At 43.7% G+C, this 20313-nt stretch overlaps 1 protein-coding gene across 4 annotated transcripts in view; it reads right to left on the bottom strand.

Annotated features, from left to right (window-relative positions):
* TMPRSS2 (transmembrane serine protease 2) overlaps positions 1 to 20313 on the bottom strand; it is a 499201-nt gene that overhangs the window by 185702 nt on the left and 293186 nt on the right. For all 4 annotated transcript variants that reach the window (XM_069636039.1, XM_069636041.1, XM_069636038.1 and 1 more), the window contains one exon: positions 14124 to 14253. In XM_069636039.1, the coding sequence (XP_069492140.1) occupies positions 14124 to 14253 (130 nt within the window). The remainder of the gene's footprint in view (positions 1 to 14123; positions 14254 to 20313) is intronic.

The raw sequence follows: 20313 nt of genomic DNA, 5'->3' as shown, positions 1-20313 counted from the left end.
TCCAGTGTATTGTGTCTGTTCTGAGATCCAAAGGCAGAACATTCCATTGCTTTGCAGCTAGGACAGGGAAGCTCTTGCCCCCAGATTTTTCAAGTTTATATCTTGGTATGATGAGTTGGTTCATTTGGGCGGGTCTAGTTGTTCTGTCATATAGGTTTTTTTTGGAACTTGCAGTTAAGGTATTTACGGGCTGAGTTAGCTAAACACTTGTGGGTGAGGGATTGTGTTTTGTATATGATCCTGTTTTCCACTGGGAGCCACTTAACTTTTTGTCTGGAGTCAGTGATGTGGTTGGCTCTAGGTATAGTAAGGGCAGTTCTAAGAGCATTATTATGATAACCTTTTTGTAGGCAGTGATCAGTTTGATTTATTTTGTATCCATGACTTAATTACTAATGTCCACTTTTGGTCTCTTGATTAGTGATTGCAAGTTATGCCACTGGAAAAGAAAATCCTGGCCAAAGCTGTCTTTGCTTGACTTCAAAAAACCGATTCAGGGTGATATCAAAATTACTATCATATTAAATTCCACATTTGTTGTAACTTTAGGTCTGGACATCTCTCTCTTTCTTAATTATAAGTGGGTAAGAGATGCCTTTTCTTAGTTTTCAATTAAACTCCTGAAGAACTTGGGGTAACATTCCAGCTTTGCCCGCTTAGCGAACTGAGCTAAAAATGGATTTTCCCCAATATCGTTCTATGTCTTCTGCATACATTTAATCATATAACCCCTGGGCATATGTGAATAATACTGTACAGTTTGCGAAGACTACCCTAGACTACTAGCAAAGTGTTTGAATTCTATGCAGTCTCTTCCCATGCAGTCTCAGCCCCTGTAAAGATACAACAACACATTTTCCAGAATATATTGGTTTATATTATTTCCGCTTTTCTGAATAACAGTGCCAGCTTCTTTGGGCAGATAAGCACTGCACACAGTAATAATGGAGGGAGTGGACAATGGAAAGGTCATTTACGTAATTTCAGTGGAAAGGTAGTGGAGACAAGGTTTCAGACTCTTCGTGATACGATTTCAGGCAGAAAGCATCTGAGTAGATCACTTCTTTCAGAGCCCAATTTGCCGTTAATATCAGAGAAGCTGATCTCCGAATGGAGAAGTCTGGACCTCTTGTATGACAACTATTCACATGAGAATGAGTCCGTCTTGGGGGAGCTGCACATACCAGTCTCTGGGGGCATAAGTCGAAAAATCCTCTCTGTAGGTCGTGTCTTTATACATGGTGGTGTTTTCAATCATAATACGACTCAAGTTCTGTTTGCATAGACTCTTCTAAATATATCATTTAAAAAAAAACTCCATTCACGGCTTAAAGTAGCCGTGTTGCCTCATTACAATATTCTGCCCACCATCAGTTCTACTTTTAATCTGCTCCCTTTAAGAAAGCTACTTGTTTTAATGCCTAATTGGTTTCTTGGAATAACATTTTTGATATTTCCTTTTAGTTGGTGATTTTGGAAATTTACAGGAACCAAACCAATAACTCTCCATCTCTAGTTTGCCTGTTTATATGCTGGATTTCATTGCACCAATAAAACCTTCAGCCACCAGAATTTAAATCTCCGCGATCACACAGATATCTAAGCGAGAACTGAACTTACTGAGCCATTTTATCAGATCCTTCCTATTGGGACTCCTGCTCCTTACTTCTTCCCCTCACTCTGGCCATCTTTTATGGGCTCTCCCCCTTTTCCTCCTTCTCCTTCATCTGAAGCGAGAAACCTTGGTGTCATCTTGGACTCATCTCTTTTCTTTGTCCCTCACATTCAGGACCTTGGCAAGAAGGTCCACTTTCAACTCTACCTCTTCACAGGAATTCTTCCTTTCCTCACTTTCCCCCATAAAATGAATGTCTCTAGAGCTTTGGTTCCCTCTAGGCTAGACTACTACAATTGCCTTTTCCTTAATCTATCCTCTTCCTCTCTACGACCCCTACAGCTAATACAGAATAGGGCGGTGAGACGTATCCTTTGCCTCAATCACAGGGACCGCATCTCTCCAACCCTAAAATATCTCCACTGGCTCGCGGTTGCTGCAAGGACCAAATTCAAAACCCTCTGCATCATCCATAAGGCTGTCTGGGGCCGGGGACCACGCTATCTACAACTTACTCCCACTAAATATTCTCCTTCTAGAACCTAACGTTCCACTGACATCAACTCTCTGTGTATTAAGTGCTTCGCTAAACAGTGAGCTGGTGGCTGATCTCTTTCCACAGCAGGCTCCCTCCTATGGAACAGCTTGCCCCTTCCTCTTCATCTTGAGCCAGATCTCTACAAATTCCAGAAGCTCCTCAAGACCTTCCTTTTCACCTCCTCCTTCCCTCACCCCCCTCCTCTGATAACCCCACAGTTGCTGAGATTGGTGACCAGGGCCCTTATATGTCCACCTGAGTCCCGGCCTCCCACACCCAAACACCTTCAGCCTGCGCCCACTCCCAGCACTTGCCTTAGCACCCACTAGCCTATGCCACCACAGACCTGTACATTTTTATTGGCAGCTGACCACTCTCACCTAGTCATATAACAGCTGCTCACTCCCTAGCACTTCTCTCATTGTACCCCTAGCAGTTAACCCCCCCCCAGCACCCTCTACCCCACTCCCTCTTCCCTTCTCTCTCTCTCTCTGCACTTCCACGCTGCGAATGCTCACAAGGTCTACTAAATCTGTCTTAATCTTTCATTGTTATATTTGCCTTTCACTCCCATGTTGCCTCCCCGTTGCCCTGTGGCTGTTTTGAAACACAATTTACTTGCTGTATACAAATGCACAATAAATAAATACAAAATCAGCTTTATTCTTCAATATGTTCAGCACTGGTTTAACTCTGAGAAGGTGGAGACGTTGTGTATCTCCCACGTTGTGTGCGACAGTGCTTTTTTGGACATGTGCAGCATCTGAGTTGACCTCTTTTCTTCGTATAATCACTCTTAATTTGATGTCTACAATCTGATGACCGCTACTTCTGAATCGCTCGCCACTCTATGTTAACCATCCCCGGTAAGAGATCTGATTACAGTGCTTTTATGGTCTTCAATTTTAAGACTGCTCTTGAGGAGGAAGTCTCAGAGAACCCCAGAGAAACTTGACATGCCTTGAACAGAGGTGCCACTACATAGACATGGCCTCAATGCAGGGCCAGCCTTTGCCCAGAAAGACACTTTAAACTGAGATGACAAACCATGTGTTTCATACAAAGAAGCCTACAAGACTCAACTTAAATGCTGAAGGCCAGAAACATTTATCACAATGGGAACACAACTGCAAAGATGTTCACAATGTACACATAGGGATAAAGCAATGTCTTGTATGAAATGCGTTTTGAAGTTGCATGGAAATGTAACGTATGGTCGACCATAAGTGTGCTCCATGGTTAATGAACACAGTGTGAATGTACATATTGCTCAAAATAATTTTTTGACGGTGCATAAAAAGGGTGCCTATTTATTTTCCGCCACTTGTATAGGTTATAGGATGTGCTTGTGGTGGATGTGGGCTGCATCTGCGCGTGCTCCTGGAAAGGGTTTGCTGCATTTCTAGTGAGATACAAGAACGTTTTCAATTAAGGGCAAGGCCTTATGTATCTTTGGTGAAATGACATTTTTCCCACCTCCTGGAATAAAGAATTCTCAGCATGTTACACCCACTTCGACAGACCTGCACTGGCTAAACTTCCAGGCTGGCCAGCACCTTCAAAACATACCACAAAATAATAGCACCACAGCCAGACTCAAAATCATTGTCTGCAGTGATAACATTTAATAATCTTAATAAACGAGGCTGGGATCCATATCCCAGCACTCAGAGTCACCCTGCCACTGCTGCAACTCTGAAAGAAACTGAATACCCACCTTTTCAAACTGCATCTTAAAATGCAACACGCCCCTACAGGCAAATCATTTACTTGCTGCACCAAACTCTCCCTCAACTGCTCTCCCATCCCAAACTTTGCTGCCAACTCGATCTTGAATGTTTCCCTACCCCGGCTTTGCTCTTTGAGGCCTTACTCCAACCTTGTAAAGGATGCCACTGTTTCCGAGTTAAGTTAAACCTAACACAGCTAAATACTAATAATAAAAAACATTATACCAAAAAGTGAGAAAAATACTTTATATGCTGATTACTGAGAACATATTATGATACATATTGTGATTTGCAATATAATAAAAGCAATTTACTAAATACAGAATTCCTTATGTGACGTCACAGTATGCAGTGCATCAAACAACTTACATCAAACAACTATTTATTGATTGAAATACATCTATTACATACCAGCACAGCTGATGAGTGAAACATTTTTTCCATATAATGAGAGGAATCATTGGTCACATGACTCGTCTCCAGGTTTTGTCCCTAGAAACAGATTCCCAAAACTCATTTGGAATGATGAAGACAAGCCACCAGATCAGACACTACAGCTTAGGAAATTGCCGCTCAGTGAAATCATGGTCGGATCAGCTGGATGGCAACCATGTTTAACTAGTGCTCCAAAGGTGATTAAGCCTTCCTCTGTATTTCTTCCTCTATTAGTTCCCTTTTCTTATGAATCTTACTCTTTTTTGTGACTACTAACCTTGAATTACTAGGAGCGCTGCAATGATGTAGCTCGATTTCAACAGCGAACAGTAAGAACATCGACCTTATCCATGTTCTCCAATTTGACAGCGACTTGGAGATGGTCATCGTCAATTTCAAATGTAATGACTTGGATGAGCCAACATTGTTTGAAGTTCAACCCATAGAAAGTTGAAATCATGACTTATGAATCTGTAAAATGGAATTTAATATGTGGGCTCATCTTTGTTTAACTATTTTGCAGTCCTTTTCGGCTTTATTTTCCTACTTTGGTGATATCAATAATGTGCCTAAAAAGAATTTATTTGTTGACTCAGATTCTGCACCCTAAGTGCTTATATTGCGACTGCAGCAATATCCTAAAACAATTTTCTTATTGTAAAAGCACCATAGTAGGTTGCGCTTCTGGTAAAAATAATATAGGTAATTCTTTGATTGCTGCAGCAAAACAAAAAATTAGTCCTAGTCATTTGAAAGAAGACAGAACGGAAATCCTCAGTCAATTCCTAAAAGTGCCGGCACCAATAAGAACTCACAGTTGTGGAAATTGTATTATTTGCAATCAAATAGTAAATGGAACAAAGGAAATCAAGTTGCCCAATGGAAAATTACAAAAGATCAAGCATTACATTAACTGTAATACAAAATATGTAATCTATGCTATTACTTGTATCTGTGGGAAAAGATCTGACCATTAAAAATTAGACTTCAGGAACATTTAAGAGCCATCAAAAATAATGATACCAGATATCCAATGGCAATACATTTCAACCAAGAACACCAACTGAATGAAATCAAAAACATTAAATTCCTTGGCCTAGAAAGAGTTGGCACACCAGAGAGAGGAGGAAACAGAGAACTTTTGTTAAGAAAGAGAGAGGCAAAATAGATATGCACTCTGGATACGTGCCAATCAGGCCTGAATTTGGAAAATAAAATGCCCTACTGGCTATGAACACTGTACTTTCTGCATTCATCACTATATAATGTTCATTTCTTGCATATATTTGGTGTTTATATTTATTGTTTATAATGTGCAACACATCAATTTGTTGTTTCTTTTGTATGTCGTACTCTGTGAATCATCATTGTGTATGCGGGCTGAATTAATTTCAATATGGTCATGCTAGGCAACTTGAATTTTCCTTTTCCTTTTCTTTCTTTGGATTTAAATTATTCCTTTTTTTTTCTTTCTTTAAATATCTTTGATTTACATCATTTTATTCTTTCCCCAAAAAATCCTCTTTAAAAACAAATCTTTTCTACAAAAATGTGTTCATGCTTAAACTTACGTTCCACTTTTAGGTACAAAATGCTAGTAAAAATAGTCCTTCCATAAGAAAGGACTAGTTACGCCATCCTCAGTAGTGGAAAATGGCCGCCTGACGTTTTTAGCGTGACGCGTGACGTCATCGCGTAATGTAATGCGGTGACGTCATACGTCACGCAATCGCGGGCTTTAAAAGAGAAAAGAAAGCCAAACAATCCACCAGCGCGGATCCTGGCGACTGGTGGCAATCGATCCTGAGGAACAAAAAGGTAATTAACTTATAGAGGAAGTAGCAGTAGCCTCCCAAATAGAAATAGAAATAGAAAAAACTATGATAAAATACATGATTAATATATGGTCTAAAAAATTGATTTTCTATTATTATTAGGCAAAATAATAATTTTGATGAATTGCTTTGAAAACAAGAATAAATACTGTTGATGACAAGATGTATATGGATGTTTATAATTCCTAAATGTAATACATGATTAATATATGGTCTAAATAATTGACTTTCCATTATTCTTAGGCAAAAAAATATTTTGGAAAGAATTGTTTTGAAAATAAGAATATATATTGCTGATGACAATACAGATGTGAACATTTAGAGAGAATGTTGGTTGAGATATAAAGAATAAGAAAATTAGGTGAGTGTATCAAATAAATCATAATTTAAATAGATTATTCTTTCTCCCTACCATTTCGATTAAATATTTTCTGATTCAAATTCTGACTATTATTTTCTTCTATTTTTTTTCTTCTATACTTTCCTTTTAGTATCTCTCCTGAAGAACCACGGATAATCACCGTGGGGAAACACGTGTTGAGAGCAAAAAAATGTGAATGGAAAAAAGTAAAAAAGTATGTGTATATGGACATTTACAAATACATGAAGGAAATTTAAAGTTGCATGAAAATTAATGCAAGTTTAAAAAATAAAAGAATTACCTATATTATTTTTACCAGAAGCGCAACCCACTATGGTGCTTTTACAATAAGAAAAATATGTGGGCTCATGTTTAGGTCACTCCCCACCCTAGTAAATTAGATTTCTTTGAGAATGCTACATTTCTTTGGCTCTTTGATAAAGTGGATTTAATCTATGGCATTAACATGGTGCACAGGGTCTACTATGGCAAAGTGCTAGTCATTTTTAGGTTTCTTAATGCAACTGGGTGGCCCGCCACAAAGAACCACACCGACTCGGGATACAAGTCCAAAAGTGTTTATTAAAAGACTGATCAATAGAATGGCTTCTGGTCTCGAGGCTCTTTGGGATTTACTAGGGTCTTTAAGGGGGGTTGGTGCTAGGGCTGCCCCTCTCTATCTACTCATCCTCGGCTTTGTCCCCGCCACCCTCACCAGGCATCAATAATGGGGTGTTAATTCTAGAGCCAGGTGGCACAACTGTTTAGCGGTCTTCCGGGGGCGAAGTGTGGCTTCCCTAAGGCGTTGGCTGCCTGACTCTCTAGGGATCTTCTAACTCTCCCTCCCTGCAGCCTGCTTAGTTTTTGAAGGATGTTGGGCATGTTGCTTTCTTTCGCCGGGTGTTACTCTCACTTCTCTCACACCTGCTCTTTCCTGACCCTTCACTATACTGGTCTCAAGATACTGTGATGAATTAGAGATGATTCACCCATTAAACCTAGCCTTGGACCCCTCTCATGTGGCCAGGGATAGGCAGACACTTCCTGATTCCGACCTTGGGGGTGGTGTTCTATGGGAGGATCACATGAGGGGGAACAGGTCAGGACGAATGGGAAGACCCCTTTAATAACTTTCTCCAAGACCCGACAAATCTAATGGCTTATTGTAAGATTGAAATTGTGGAAAAAGTTGACTTGAACATTGGTTATTTCAATTCTCATAATGCTAAAAGTACTAGGATGAAGAAGAGGGAGGCAGAGGCCCTTGATTGCAAGTTTCAGGTTAATAGGGTTAAGGACCCGCACCTGAGGGATATTGGGAGGCATAATAGGCGCCCTCTGGTGAAGGCCATAGAGAAGAGTAGCAGTGGAAGGTGGAGTGGTTGCAGTAGCTCCACACTACAATTGTAGCTGAAGGAGAGTAAAGACCCCGGAACTGTTGTGGGTGCTTGTACGGATGCTGGTTCTGAGAGGGTCTCTTCCTTCAGAGACTTAAGGTGCAGAGATTGCGCAATGGGAAGAGTTATTTATACAAGCTTTTCCCCTGAAGATCGTGTTGCAGAGGTCACGCAGCAGGAAGAGTTATTTATACCAGCATTCCCCCTGAGGATTGTGGTTGCAGAGGTAGTGTGAAGCCAAGAAGCCTTCCTCCCAGCAAGAAAGACTCTGGTGGCAGGCGAGAACCAGAGTGCCTTCGAACAGAGAACGCTCCTGTTTTGCTCAGCAGGTGCCAAGGAAAACCTAGCGAGACCGTTTTCCACGCCGCCTGGAACAGAGGAAGCTAGGAACCCGAAGGCAGCGAGACCCGAGGACGTGCACATCAAACCCGTTGAGTTCACTTGTGTGTTGTGACCCAGAGTGCTCCGTACTACCTGCTTGCCCGAAACGGGTCTTTTGAATACCAAACTAATGGAAAAAGGGAAACGTGGCAGAAGCATAAGTATGAAGAATGTCAAACTGATGTAAAGCAGAAAGATAATTATTTTGCATACCAAGCTAACACAAAGTGGAGAAAGTGTCAGTATAAGAACTTGGCAAGCAGACCAGCAGGCTATCTTTGTGAGCTTAAAGGTCAGAACACTTACCAACAGTACAAGGAAGCATTATAGCTATAAACAAACAAGAAAACAACCATTGCCAAAGCCAAGAGGGAATAATTAAGAAAGTGTTTGTAAACCCTATTGCCAGAGGAAGAAAGAAGCAACAGGGAGAACTGACCTAAATAAGTATTGCCCAAGCCAAAGAGGAGCAGAGGGGAAAAAAATCAATTGTCAGCACTTGGTTAATGCAAAAAGGGAAACAAGACTGACATGAATGCTGCCCTTCTGACAGAAGGTGTTCAGAAGGAGAGTATAACTTGCATTTCATGTGTCAATCAAAAGTGTGGAACAAACAGCACCAATGTGTCTCATGTTTTCCCCAAAGAAGTAGTCAAGATTTTTGTTGATCAAATTATAAATCTTTTTGAGTTGTATGAAGACAAAACTAAACCACAGGAGTACTTGTAAAAGTAGTAGTAGTTTTGCTAGCCCTGGCAGGGGGGTACATCAGAACAAAGGACCTTGTAGTATAGGCCTGCCAGGTGAGTGGACCAAGCAAAAGTAATCGAAGTACTGTGGTGTGGTTAAAAGTGTTGAAGAAGTGGCAAGACCACAAAGCACATTGTCAATATTGCTGATGCAAGTATTTTGTGAACTATTGCATAGTTATCCTGACGGAAGTATTTTTTTGTTGATACTGATGAACTGTGGAAGTACATTTATTTTCTGTGAAGCAGTTATGTGGAAATCTCTATCATCGTTCGGGAGATAAAAGACCTACTGAACATTTTAAACTTTTGTTCAAGTGCAATCAAGAAACTTATTGGAAGTATATTGGAGCATTTTATGCAAAGCAGGATTTCCTCATTCTGATGAGCTGTCGGTTGAATTCCTGATTGAATCTGGGGAAGGGAGACTCACCCAGGTTACAAGGAGAATTAATTACTCGATCTTGAATGTAACTGTTAATGTTGCTGTATCCAAATTGCCATATAGTACCTTATTGCATTTGTTATATGTACAAGTGTGAAGGACAAAATCCTTTTGTTACAGTGTTTCCTTTAGTTTATTTTAGGCAGGGAAATCCTCATCAGGGTAGGGATAGTGAGGCGTTCATCAAACTATTTTTGAGTTTAATTAAATGGCATCTTTGGAAAAACCTTCACAAAGTTGTCTGCCTCACATTTCTGACCCCTCACAATACCCTCCTCCCATCGGACTACTGTCCCTCTAATCTCTCACTCCGTCTTTCCACCCTTTGATCTGATTTCTCTTCTCAACTCCTTCACTTACTATTATTGCTACCTCCTCGCCTCTTGCAATTCTCCTGCTGTAACCTCTGTCTCACTCTACGCTGGTAGTTACTCCTATTTCCCACTCACTTTTTCTCTAACTATTCTGTCTCTCCTCCTATTCCTTCTTTTTACTTAACTCTCACTATCACACTATCATCCTCGATTACCTGCTCCAACACCATTATGCTTTACCCCACTACCACTACTAATACTACTACAACTTAATCCCCCTTCCTCAGTCACTATTCCGCCACTACCTTCACTACCAACTACTGCTGCAACCTCTGTCAATGCTACGACCAACACTCTGCTACTCCTACTTTACCTCTACTCCTCACACCCTCCGCTCTCACACACAAACCTTCCACAGACCCCCTCCTTAACAATAACCTCCAATCGTTCTCGCCTCCTCTGGTTTCTCAGATGGCCTGCACCGATTCCTGTCCTCGCACAACTAACCCACACGCAAGCATTCACACACCCTTTCCTATGTACCCCACCCCTCCCAAGATTGGATACTTACTCTGACCAATGGACTTACCTGGCTCCAGGGGGTGTGTCATGGGAAGGGTGAGGGAGGGCTGCAAAAGGCTGTAAGCCCTGCCCCCCTCATGACACATTTCTCACAATGGTCTTGTACTGGCCAGAAGGGAAGTTTCATTCCCTCTTATCTATGCCTGAGGACATGCCTAGTTTTACCTTTCATTTCCCTGGTGGACCAGTGGTACTATGGTGGCCTTCATGGATGCTTTGCTTTGAAAAATGTTTTCCCTGGGGGGCTAGTGGGGTTTCTGCCTCGGCAGGCTCCAGCTGACACTGCTAGCTGAAGGCATGCTCTTCTCTTTCTGCAACAGACAGCATTATTAAGGCTGCCTCACCCCAGGATGGGCGTTTGCTGATCCTTGGGTGGCCGATGTTGTGATGTTCGCAGCCTCTCGCAATGACGTGCTGACCAATGTCCAGTGGCTGTGCCGGCTCATGCTGCTGCGGCGTCCTCTCTGTTCCTCCCTCTGGTTTGCTGCTGCGACTCCCGCACCACCATCGGGTAAGGTAAGGAAGAGCTGGGAGTGACCTGCCCGCATGCCAGCACCTTGTTGGTGTGTTGGGGGTTAGGCCCCCCTCGCTTCCCTGACAGGACCTGTCACTTTAAATACAGATGAAGCCACTCGCTTACCCTTCATTCGTCCCAATTGCAACTGCTATTCTTACCTCCATACCATCGACAACACAATGGATTTTGCTCCTTCTCCTACTTAGCTAAGATTCGGAGACATGAGCATGACCGCTTTCAATTCCATAGACCGCTTTCACTTTCAGCCCCATTGGCCCCAGCAGTGGTGGTTATGCTCAGCAGTGGAAAGTTGCTTTCGAGGTGAATAGTTTAATCTATCAACATGTTAAACCTAACTCAATAGAACAAAGGGGAACTATCATGCATTTTCTGACATGCTGTATTTATTGTACCTTTTTCCTCTGTGTCATGCTCTTTACAATGGCCGTGTCAAGTACTTGTATCTACAAATGTATGGGCAGCGGCAGAGAATTAGGGCTGAGCGGAGCATTCTGCGATTTATGAGATATCTTTTGAAGAGGACGGTCTTCAGGTCCTTCCTAGAATATAGGATGAAGCGAAGCAGTCTTATCTGCACCAGCGAAAAATTTTCCAGAGACAGGCTACGTAGCAGGAAAAGTCCCATTTCCTATTTTTCCCCTCCCCTTTCATCTCTTTGATTTCAGCATGAGAATGTTGTAGGTTCTGGTGTGCACTGGCCTCTGGAGATGGCGAATTTCTGAGGGTGGTTGAGTCTTTTTTTGGTTGTGACTGCTTTATAGGTGATGTAGGCTACCTTGAACATGATGCCTGCTTGAAGGTGTAGCCCCATCCTCAGTTCCTTGAGGATGGGGGTGATGTGGTTGAATTTTCTTACTTGCGTGATAAGGTGTGCTGCAACATGCTGGACATCGTTCAGTGGAACCAAGGTGGCATCTCAGACTCCTGTGAGTAGGGCATTGCCATCATATTGGTAAGAGATAACCGGGATTTGGGCACCTGTTCTAAAACTTTGGGCAGGGATACAAGTCTTGCCTTGAGGAGGAGCACAGGTTGGTATCATGATACTTGGGTCTTCTTGGCAATGCATGCTTTGAATGAGAGGTCACAGTCGATGGTAAAGCTGGGAGATTGTGCACTGACTGGGAACTGGGGCATGAATCCGTTGAGCTCCTTGTCAGCTAATTACAGACTTGCGCATGCTTGGTGGGATATTGAGTAAAAGGAATTTGGTCTTATTCAGGTTGGTTCTTGAGATCCAAGCTTGGATGAGGAACAGGTAGTGCTTGCATTGAAAGATGTCACTGAAGTAAGTGATCTCTGGGTAAAGCGGTGTGCCATCTGGGTATTGGTACATCTTGATGTTGGTGTTTGCAAGCAGTTCCTTCAGAGGCTACATGTAGATGCTAAGCATGGTAGGGAGAAGGATGGAGCCTTGTGGAACTCTATGTTCTTAGATTGCCGCTGGGATTCATAAGGGGTCCGTCTGACCGAATGGTCTTTGTTGGAGCGGTAGGAGGTTAACCACTGCAGGATAGTTCCATTGAAGCCCATGCACGTGACAAGCATGTCAAGAAGGTCTTCTTTGTAAATAGTTCTGAAGACAGCAGAGGGGTCAAATAGAAGGAGTAAGCAAGGGGTTCCTCTGTCCAGGATGTGTAGAGTGTCATTCATAACTTCCATGGTGGTGATAGCTGTGATGCATCATGGTCAGAAACTGGACTGGTTGCCCTGTAGGAGATTGGGCTAAGTGAGTGACAATGCTCTTGTTAGTCATTGTGTCAAGCATATTTGGCCGGGTCATCCAGGTCAGGTGTGGGTTTCTTCAGCATGGGGATGATCTCCAATTCCAGTGCATCTTGGAATGTGTCTTGGGGGCTGCATCTATGGCATTGACAAGTGGTGTGAGAACTTCACCTGTTATGACCTTAACAATGGAGGCGGGGAGGATGTCATCTTTGTAGCTGGTGGACTTCAGGGTTTAGAGCGTTTCATTTTTACTTATTTATGAAAACTACAACAGTGCACAGAGGTGGTGAGCTGCGGGTTCACTACTGTACATCAGAGTGATGTCTGTACATATCACTCTCTTATAACAGTGGAATGCTCCCCATAGCAACCAATTGTGTGATAAATCTCTTAGCAACCTGGAATGAGCTTTGAACTGCAGATATGCAGTGCCACTCATCAACATGGCAGCCATCGAAACACCAACCCAGAGCAACCAGGAAAGGAAAACAATTGCTCCTTCTTTTCTCAATAACAATCCTGCATGTCTGTGTTTATTCCCAAATGCAAAGAAACATTTGTGAATGCGAACACGTGTTTGCACATTTTAATTTACAAACAATTCACCCTGGTGAGCTCTGATATTATTGCGCGACACAGTTTAATCCAATACCACATACAAACAATATAAAACTCGTTTTAGATGTCCAGGCAGTCAAAGAAGAAGAAATTATTGCATATAGTAAATACTTTGGTTGAAGTAACTCTACCTTCTGTTTTTGATAGAGCAGAAAAGAAAGTGATTGTACTGCACGCAATATACAACTGAAAGTATTGCAGAAAAGGACACACCGCGCCGCGGGTGAGATTACAGATGCCAATGACAAGCAAACTACCTTGTTGTGGCCATCTTCTAAATTGACAGATGACTGTGAAGACATTGGGCCAAAATCATGTCTTCAATGTGGCCCAAATGATTGAGATGAAAAGGTATACTATAAAAGACCATGTATGGCTTTGCTGGATTACTTGCTAAAGCTAATTTATTCATTTATTTTTACTTTTGTAAAGCGCACTAAGCCCGTAGGTCTCAAGGCGCTGTTACAGCAAGTTACATGCCTGGGAAGGTAAAAATATATTTTTTTAAACAGGAAACAGAGGAGTTAAATGACAGATTTGATACCCGGTATGGTTGAATTATACATGTTGCTTGGGGTTTAGGTCGAGAAAATAATCTGTCAAATTAGGACAGATTGGAAAAGCTTGCACATCAAACTCCAATGATGCCAGGTTTATGAATATTAAATATAGCACTGTAACAAAAAACACTGTCAGATGTAGCCATGTTCAATATGACACTCTTAAATATAACACTTGTAATACATTCTGTACGCATTTAGCTTGCCGCAGTGCAAGTGCGTTCACTGAGAAGAGCAAGCAACCATGGGCACCAAGTTTGGTGTTGGACATGTCCTGCTGAACATGATGAGGCTTACATGCTGTATCCTATATCCTTGCAGGCTGTTCTTCCATAATTGTCATTCCAGTCATCCCCACACACGGACCGCCATCCCGAAGACTCCGATGAATAGGCTTGAAGTAAAAACTCTGGTCCGTACAGTCTAACTGCAAAGCAAGCGACACAGTGGTCAAATAAAGGAATGACGCGACTTCCCATCTTGCCACAAATAGATCTGTCTACCCATCTATGCACCGCTCTAATATTTATCAAGAACAATCGGTATAAGACAGCAATACAAATGATCGAAATAACAATTGGATATCAGATCAGAAATCATTTGCACAAAGGCAATTTGTGCAAGGGACACAGGGGACACATGTTGGGTAAGATTAGTTTAATAGTTTAAAGCATGTACATGTGTGGTGGCTCTTCACTTAGATGCGATCTTTAAAAGAAAGCATAGAAGAGAATGTCAAGGAAACACGTGGTACCAAGGAGGGCGGATAACGGGCACATTAAAGTTCATCAGAGTGTCATCTAATCAGCTACTCCGATCATGTTATAATGCTGCAAAACAAAAATTTTGGGATACACATTTAGGAAACAATATTACGTGGGATTTTCAATCTACATTCATCTAGCAAAAGAACACAAATATCCAACAGAGGTCACTGCTCACCCAACTGCCGGGTCAACTATGGTCACATTTTTATTTTGGGTGGAGGTCTTTCCAACTCGAACAACAGTTACTGGAGCTACCCTCTATTTTGCTAGCTTCAATTTCTGAAATGGATGACCTATGTGTGTCTGGACTAGGATACACTACTCCGCTAACCCCCAATGAGACGCAAACCCGCATCAGGAATTGGGTTCACTCTATTCCAGGTAGGCTTGGATGGTATTTTCTTAATTCAAAATATGCAATGCTGTGCCTGGTATAATATTTGTAATTTTTGATTAAGTGTGGATTGTGCCTGGGTAATCCTAGGCTTAAAGACTTTGCCAGAATGCAGATATTGAAGGGATTCCCTTGGAATGCTTTCCACATAAAAAGGTTATCGGCCCCAACGTCAAACGCCTTGTTTTGCATACCACCTTTATTACATTATCGTGGGCATTTTGGTTTTACCAATAGATGCCTGGCTAATTATTTGGAGGCTGGATATATACAACTAAATAATGTAAGGTTCTAGGTGTTTACACACAAGAGATGTTAGGACTAAAACGTTCAACAGCCATGTAATATAATAGGCAGATCCAAAAGCAAAGTAGAGAGGCAGAGAAATGCATAAATGTACACAGACATGAGAACTAGAATAAACAGATAAATATAGTATTCCCTGCAGAGCACGTTTTAACCATAAAAGCCAGTAACCATAGGTGAAAAAGGACAGAAAAGAAAGAAACAAGGGGGGCACAAAAATAATTTAGAAGTGAAAGCTGTGCACATCACCAGACTTGCCCTGGGGCATTAGACGCCTCTATTGGCAGCTCATTTCAGCCCATTCAACCCCGGGTGTCATCTTGTTTTGCACTCAAGATGGCCCCCGAGCGTCTTCCTGGGGAGTGGGGAACTGTTCCTTTGCCTTACACTCCCCGTGCTCTCTCAGTTGTGAGGTTTCCTGACTCCTTGGGTGTCCTTGTTTTTAACTCGCACAACACGTACATTTTGCGCACAACAGGTATACACTTCTCCACCACTCTGGCTGCAGTACTGATCACTGTGAAATGCATTACTCTGTGAAAGGGGGCAAACGTCAACTGAGTTCCCTCCGGGGCACCCCTCTCCCCCTTACTGAAGAGGGCATGGAGTGGCGCGACTATCGGTTGTGGCCCGACTGATTCTTTATCCTTATGCCTTGCGGTAAACAAGTGGACTTTTCAAACTCCACTGCCTGTCACCCTAGTTTCCTCACTCCCACCACTTACACCCCAAGCGTTCCTATGGCTCCTGCGTGTCATGGAATTGTACTTTTTGACCGACAATAAAGGTCCGCAAAAAGTTCTAAAAATGCTACCACCAAAGGATCGAACATCAAAGGTTCGAACCTTTGGTGGTAGCATTGCAGGTAAGTAAAAAAAAAAACTGCGGGGGCTGCGGGTGTGTCCCCCGCAACAGCCCGCTCACTAAACTGTGTGGTGTAGTGAGCGGGGTGTTGCGGGGACACCCCCAGAGGACAACCGCAAAATAAAACGGGGGCTGCAGGGGTGTCCCCCACAACACCCCGCTCACTATACTTCACGGTATAGTGAGCGGGGGATTGAGGGGGAAACCCCTGCAGCCCCCGTAGTATGTACGTGTGTTTGCATGAGAAAGGGGCAAAGTTTTGGTAGTTCGCACCTTTCTCATGAGAATGTTCCGACCGCGGCAAAATCAGCCGCGGTCGGATCACTTAGATCCGCGTGTCACAATATGCACTATTGCTTGTAAGCATCTCTTCAATTGTCTTTATTCCTGTGCATCTTCTTCCCTCGCGGTGCACAGTTTCCGCACCCGTCCCTGCCCCTCGTTCCTTCCCAGGGTCAGTCTCCTCATAAATGATTAGAAACTGCCCTTATTGGGTTGCTTTCCAATCGGAATGGTTTGTACAAGTATTTCTTCAGTTGTCTTTACCCCAGAGGATGGTCTTACAGTCTGTCAATTTCTGAGTTTTCTGATTGTGCAGTATTTTCTAGGCAGGTGTGTACTGTAAATATTTCTTGCATGTGTTGGGAGATATTATGCCTACACCAACGATGGCTCCAATGTGCACAACTTGACATTTGAGCTGCAACGGTCTACATGACAGCTTCATGAATGTTAGAGCCTGGCCACGATGTTTTTAGAGAGCAACAAAGTTGAAGTATTATTGCCACGTCAGGCAAGTGAACGATAACTGCGTAATTATTCAATCGATCGCATTCTCAATTTGATGCATGCGATTAAAGTTTACAGTCCAACAGCAGAAGGTGGATATAAGGTCGGTTATTATGATATTGAAGTACATGTTCGAGAACAAATAATGTGTCTCCTCCCCCAACATTACAGTAGTTGCATGCTTGGTTTCTACAAGCGAGAAATACACACTCTACAGTGTCCTATTATATGCTCTAAACTAACAGCACACTTGACCAAAACCAAAGAGCGCTGGACAAGATGCCAATTTATGGTGTCTAAAAACTCAATCCTGGGCATTGTCTCAGTCAAGCGATTACAGGCAGTACTAGGGGCAGTGTCGGTGCAGCCCCTCAGCAGAGGAACCCTGCCACAGGCATGGGAAGACGTTATGCAGCTATTGTTTAGGGTCCGGGGTACGATGCAGCCCGCTCCACGTGAATGATGGTATTGATCCTGTTAATGTAGGTTTGTTTGGAGGGAAAATGGGAATTATACATCCAGGGACGTGGGAGAGCAGGATCATTCAGACAAAGCTAAAGGAGTGAAGGCAACGACAGGTCCAGGGCACAGGGATGTGACTGTGCGGTGGGTTGATGGGGCACAGGGCAATTAAGTGGATGGACCCCTAGCCCCGAAGGACAGAATGGAGATGGGGATGGTGGGCATTAGACTACAGAGGAATGGCAGGCATCGGGCTACAGGCACCACATATCTGCAAAGGTGGGATGCGACACAGGCGGGCTTGCAGTCGGTACTCAAATCCCCATATATTTGGTCGCCGTAATTAATATCGCCGGGAAAAGGTCGAGGCGATATTATGTGGGTGACCATATATATGGGGACAGGGCCAAAAAAAAAAATGTAAAAAAATTGGGGTTGCGGGGGTGTCCCCCGCATGTTCCATGCAATAATGTCGCCACAAAAAACGGCCATTTTTCGGCGATATTTTTGCATGGCGAGATTTTTGTGGCGACATTATTACATGGAACCCAACAGAGTCAGTCACTGAAAGGCTGGAAGAGGCCACAGAATACAGGCAACCTCGAGAAATAGGGGAGTAGAGTACAGGCCACCTACACGCGTTTAGAATTTCCAAGCACCCAATCTAGAGCATGATTATGTCAGGGTGGGAGGGAGTGAAAGGGTGCCTATTCCTGTTATAGGCTGATTATAACCTGATGGTCAAGGATCAGAGACTATTCTAGGCAACAATCAGACAGCTTTGGCACGGTGTTGATCCGTGCTTTTTAGTGCCTGTCCACTCTTTCATATTGTTGAGTGCTTGATTATCACCTGCTATTGATCAGAACATAGAATCTACTGTTGATCAGCAAAAGAGAAGCTACCAGTCTAACAGACAAGGCATTGGCAGCAGAAAGCACTCTGCTAACTACTAATGGTGATCGTGCTTTAGAGGGTGGTGGGCAGGCGTAATTGTCTGATGCCCGCTGTTGGCAGTGTGAATTAACTTGCCTACAACAGGTGGGCAAAAACCACTCTTCTGCTTGGGAGTGGTGGGGTGCAGCCATCCTTCTGCCTGTGGTAGGCGGGGGAGGATGCACATATTTTGCCACCTCTGATGGGTAGCCAGTCATCTGCCTTTGAGAACTGGGTTAGGACTTTGCTTCTGCCCATGAGACAAAACCATACTGCCTCGGTGCAGACACAACCGAAGGTCTGAGATCTATGAGCGGTTGAGAAAAATCCGGACCGTTTGGCATCTGTGGAGGAACGGCTTACTTCCACCTGGAAGAGGAGCTATAAAATGAAACACTGGTTGTAGCCAGATGTGCAAAACCAGCCTGGTACCTTTTGATAGTCGGGCAAAATAAACTATATTGCTGCCAGTTCAGGGTAGTGCGGGTGGTGGTGTGCAAGGTCACAAACGCCCGGTTGCTGTCAAGATTGGGTAGAAAGCCAGCTGCTGCCTCTTCAGGTAAAGGGGTGGCAGAGACCTGTCACCCTACCTCTATTAAGGTGAGACGGCGCAGGAGCACATGTGCCTTGGATCCCATCATGGAAGGGGTGACTTCCAGCCAGTTAAAGTGCCTGGGGACTAGAGGACCCTACTCACTATTGGAACTTAAGTGGATATCAGTCATGTAGCATTCTGAGGACTGGACTGTGCTGATGGATGGCTTTCCTTAGCTTGTAGGAGAGAGCGATGTAGTATTCTGTCTCTGAGTAAAACCCTGAGTAGAAGTGGGGAGGGATATTGAAGATAACGCGCCTGTACACAAGTATTTCTAGGCGCGACAAGACAAGGGAGGGAAGACAGAGGAAGGACAAGACAAATGATCTTACTAGGCCTTGCGTCATTCAGATTGTGCAAGTGCGAGAAGTGCAAGGGGAAAGGGAGGGGGGAAGTGCAAGAGAGAGGTGCGGGGAAACAGGGTAGCAATGCCCTGAGTAAGTGCAGCCAGGGCAGCAGGACTCTGGGTAATGCAAGGAGAACAAGGGACTGTAGGGTTACAGTGCCTAAGTGCGTGGTAGGCCTGGAGGCAGTGCAAGGGTGACTGATCAAGAAAGAGCCTGACACCCAGTGAGACTCTGAGGCTAGCCAAGCAACCAGTCGGTACAGCAGACAGGTAGGTCAGCAGGGGAGAAAGAGAAAAAGCAGAGGAGAAGAGGAAAGTTTTGAGCTGCTTCCGGAACTTCAGGTGGTCCGGCTCGAGTTCGAGAGGAGCAGGGAGGCCATTCCAGAGGGAGGCACCTGCCTGGATAAGCATCTAACCCTTAGAGAGTTGGAGGTAGATGAGCGAAGGGCTCAAGAAGGAAGGTATTTTGTAAGAGCGTTGGATGTAGTGCGGGCCCCTGCCCCAGAAAGCCTTGTGGACAATGCAAAGGTCATGAACTTGATCCTTGCAGCCACTGGGAGCCAGTGGAGAGATTTCAGGGCTGGAGAAATATGGTCCCTGGGCTTGAGGCCAAGGATAAGTCTCACAGTCCTGTTCTGGATTAGTTGCAGAGGGTGGAGAGTAGAGGAAGGCAGATTGAGAAAGAGGCTGTTGCACTAGTCCAGCCTAGAAAGAAACAGGGCCCTGGAGACAGTGAGCATCTGGGGGAAAGTGAGAAAGGGAAGAGTCCCTTTGAGGAGGTGCAGCTGGTAGTGGGACTTCGTTGCGACGTCCGAGATGTGAGGAGAGAAAGAGAGTGGAGTCAAAGATGACACCAAGGTTTTTTGCCTCGCAGGAAGGCAAAGGAATAGGGCCCAAGGCAGGCGGCCAGAGCGAGAGAGGGAAAGCAGGGAGAGGGGTCCCAATGAGAAGGACCTCCATCTTACTGGCATTAAGGTAGAGATCATTGGAGGAGCGCCAATCCAGAATCGCTTATAGACTGTCAGGAA

The sequence above is a fragment of the Ambystoma mexicanum genome, chromosome 7p, assembly GCF_040938575.1.
Source record: "Ambystoma mexicanum isolate Mex_15411 chromosome 7p, UKY_AmexF1_1, whole genome shotgun sequence".
In the NCBI taxonomy this organism is placed as follows: domain Eukaryota; kingdom Metazoa; phylum Chordata; class Amphibia; order Caudata; family Ambystomatidae; genus Ambystoma; species Ambystoma mexicanum.
This window is presented reverse-complemented; position numbering and strand designations above follow the sequence as displayed.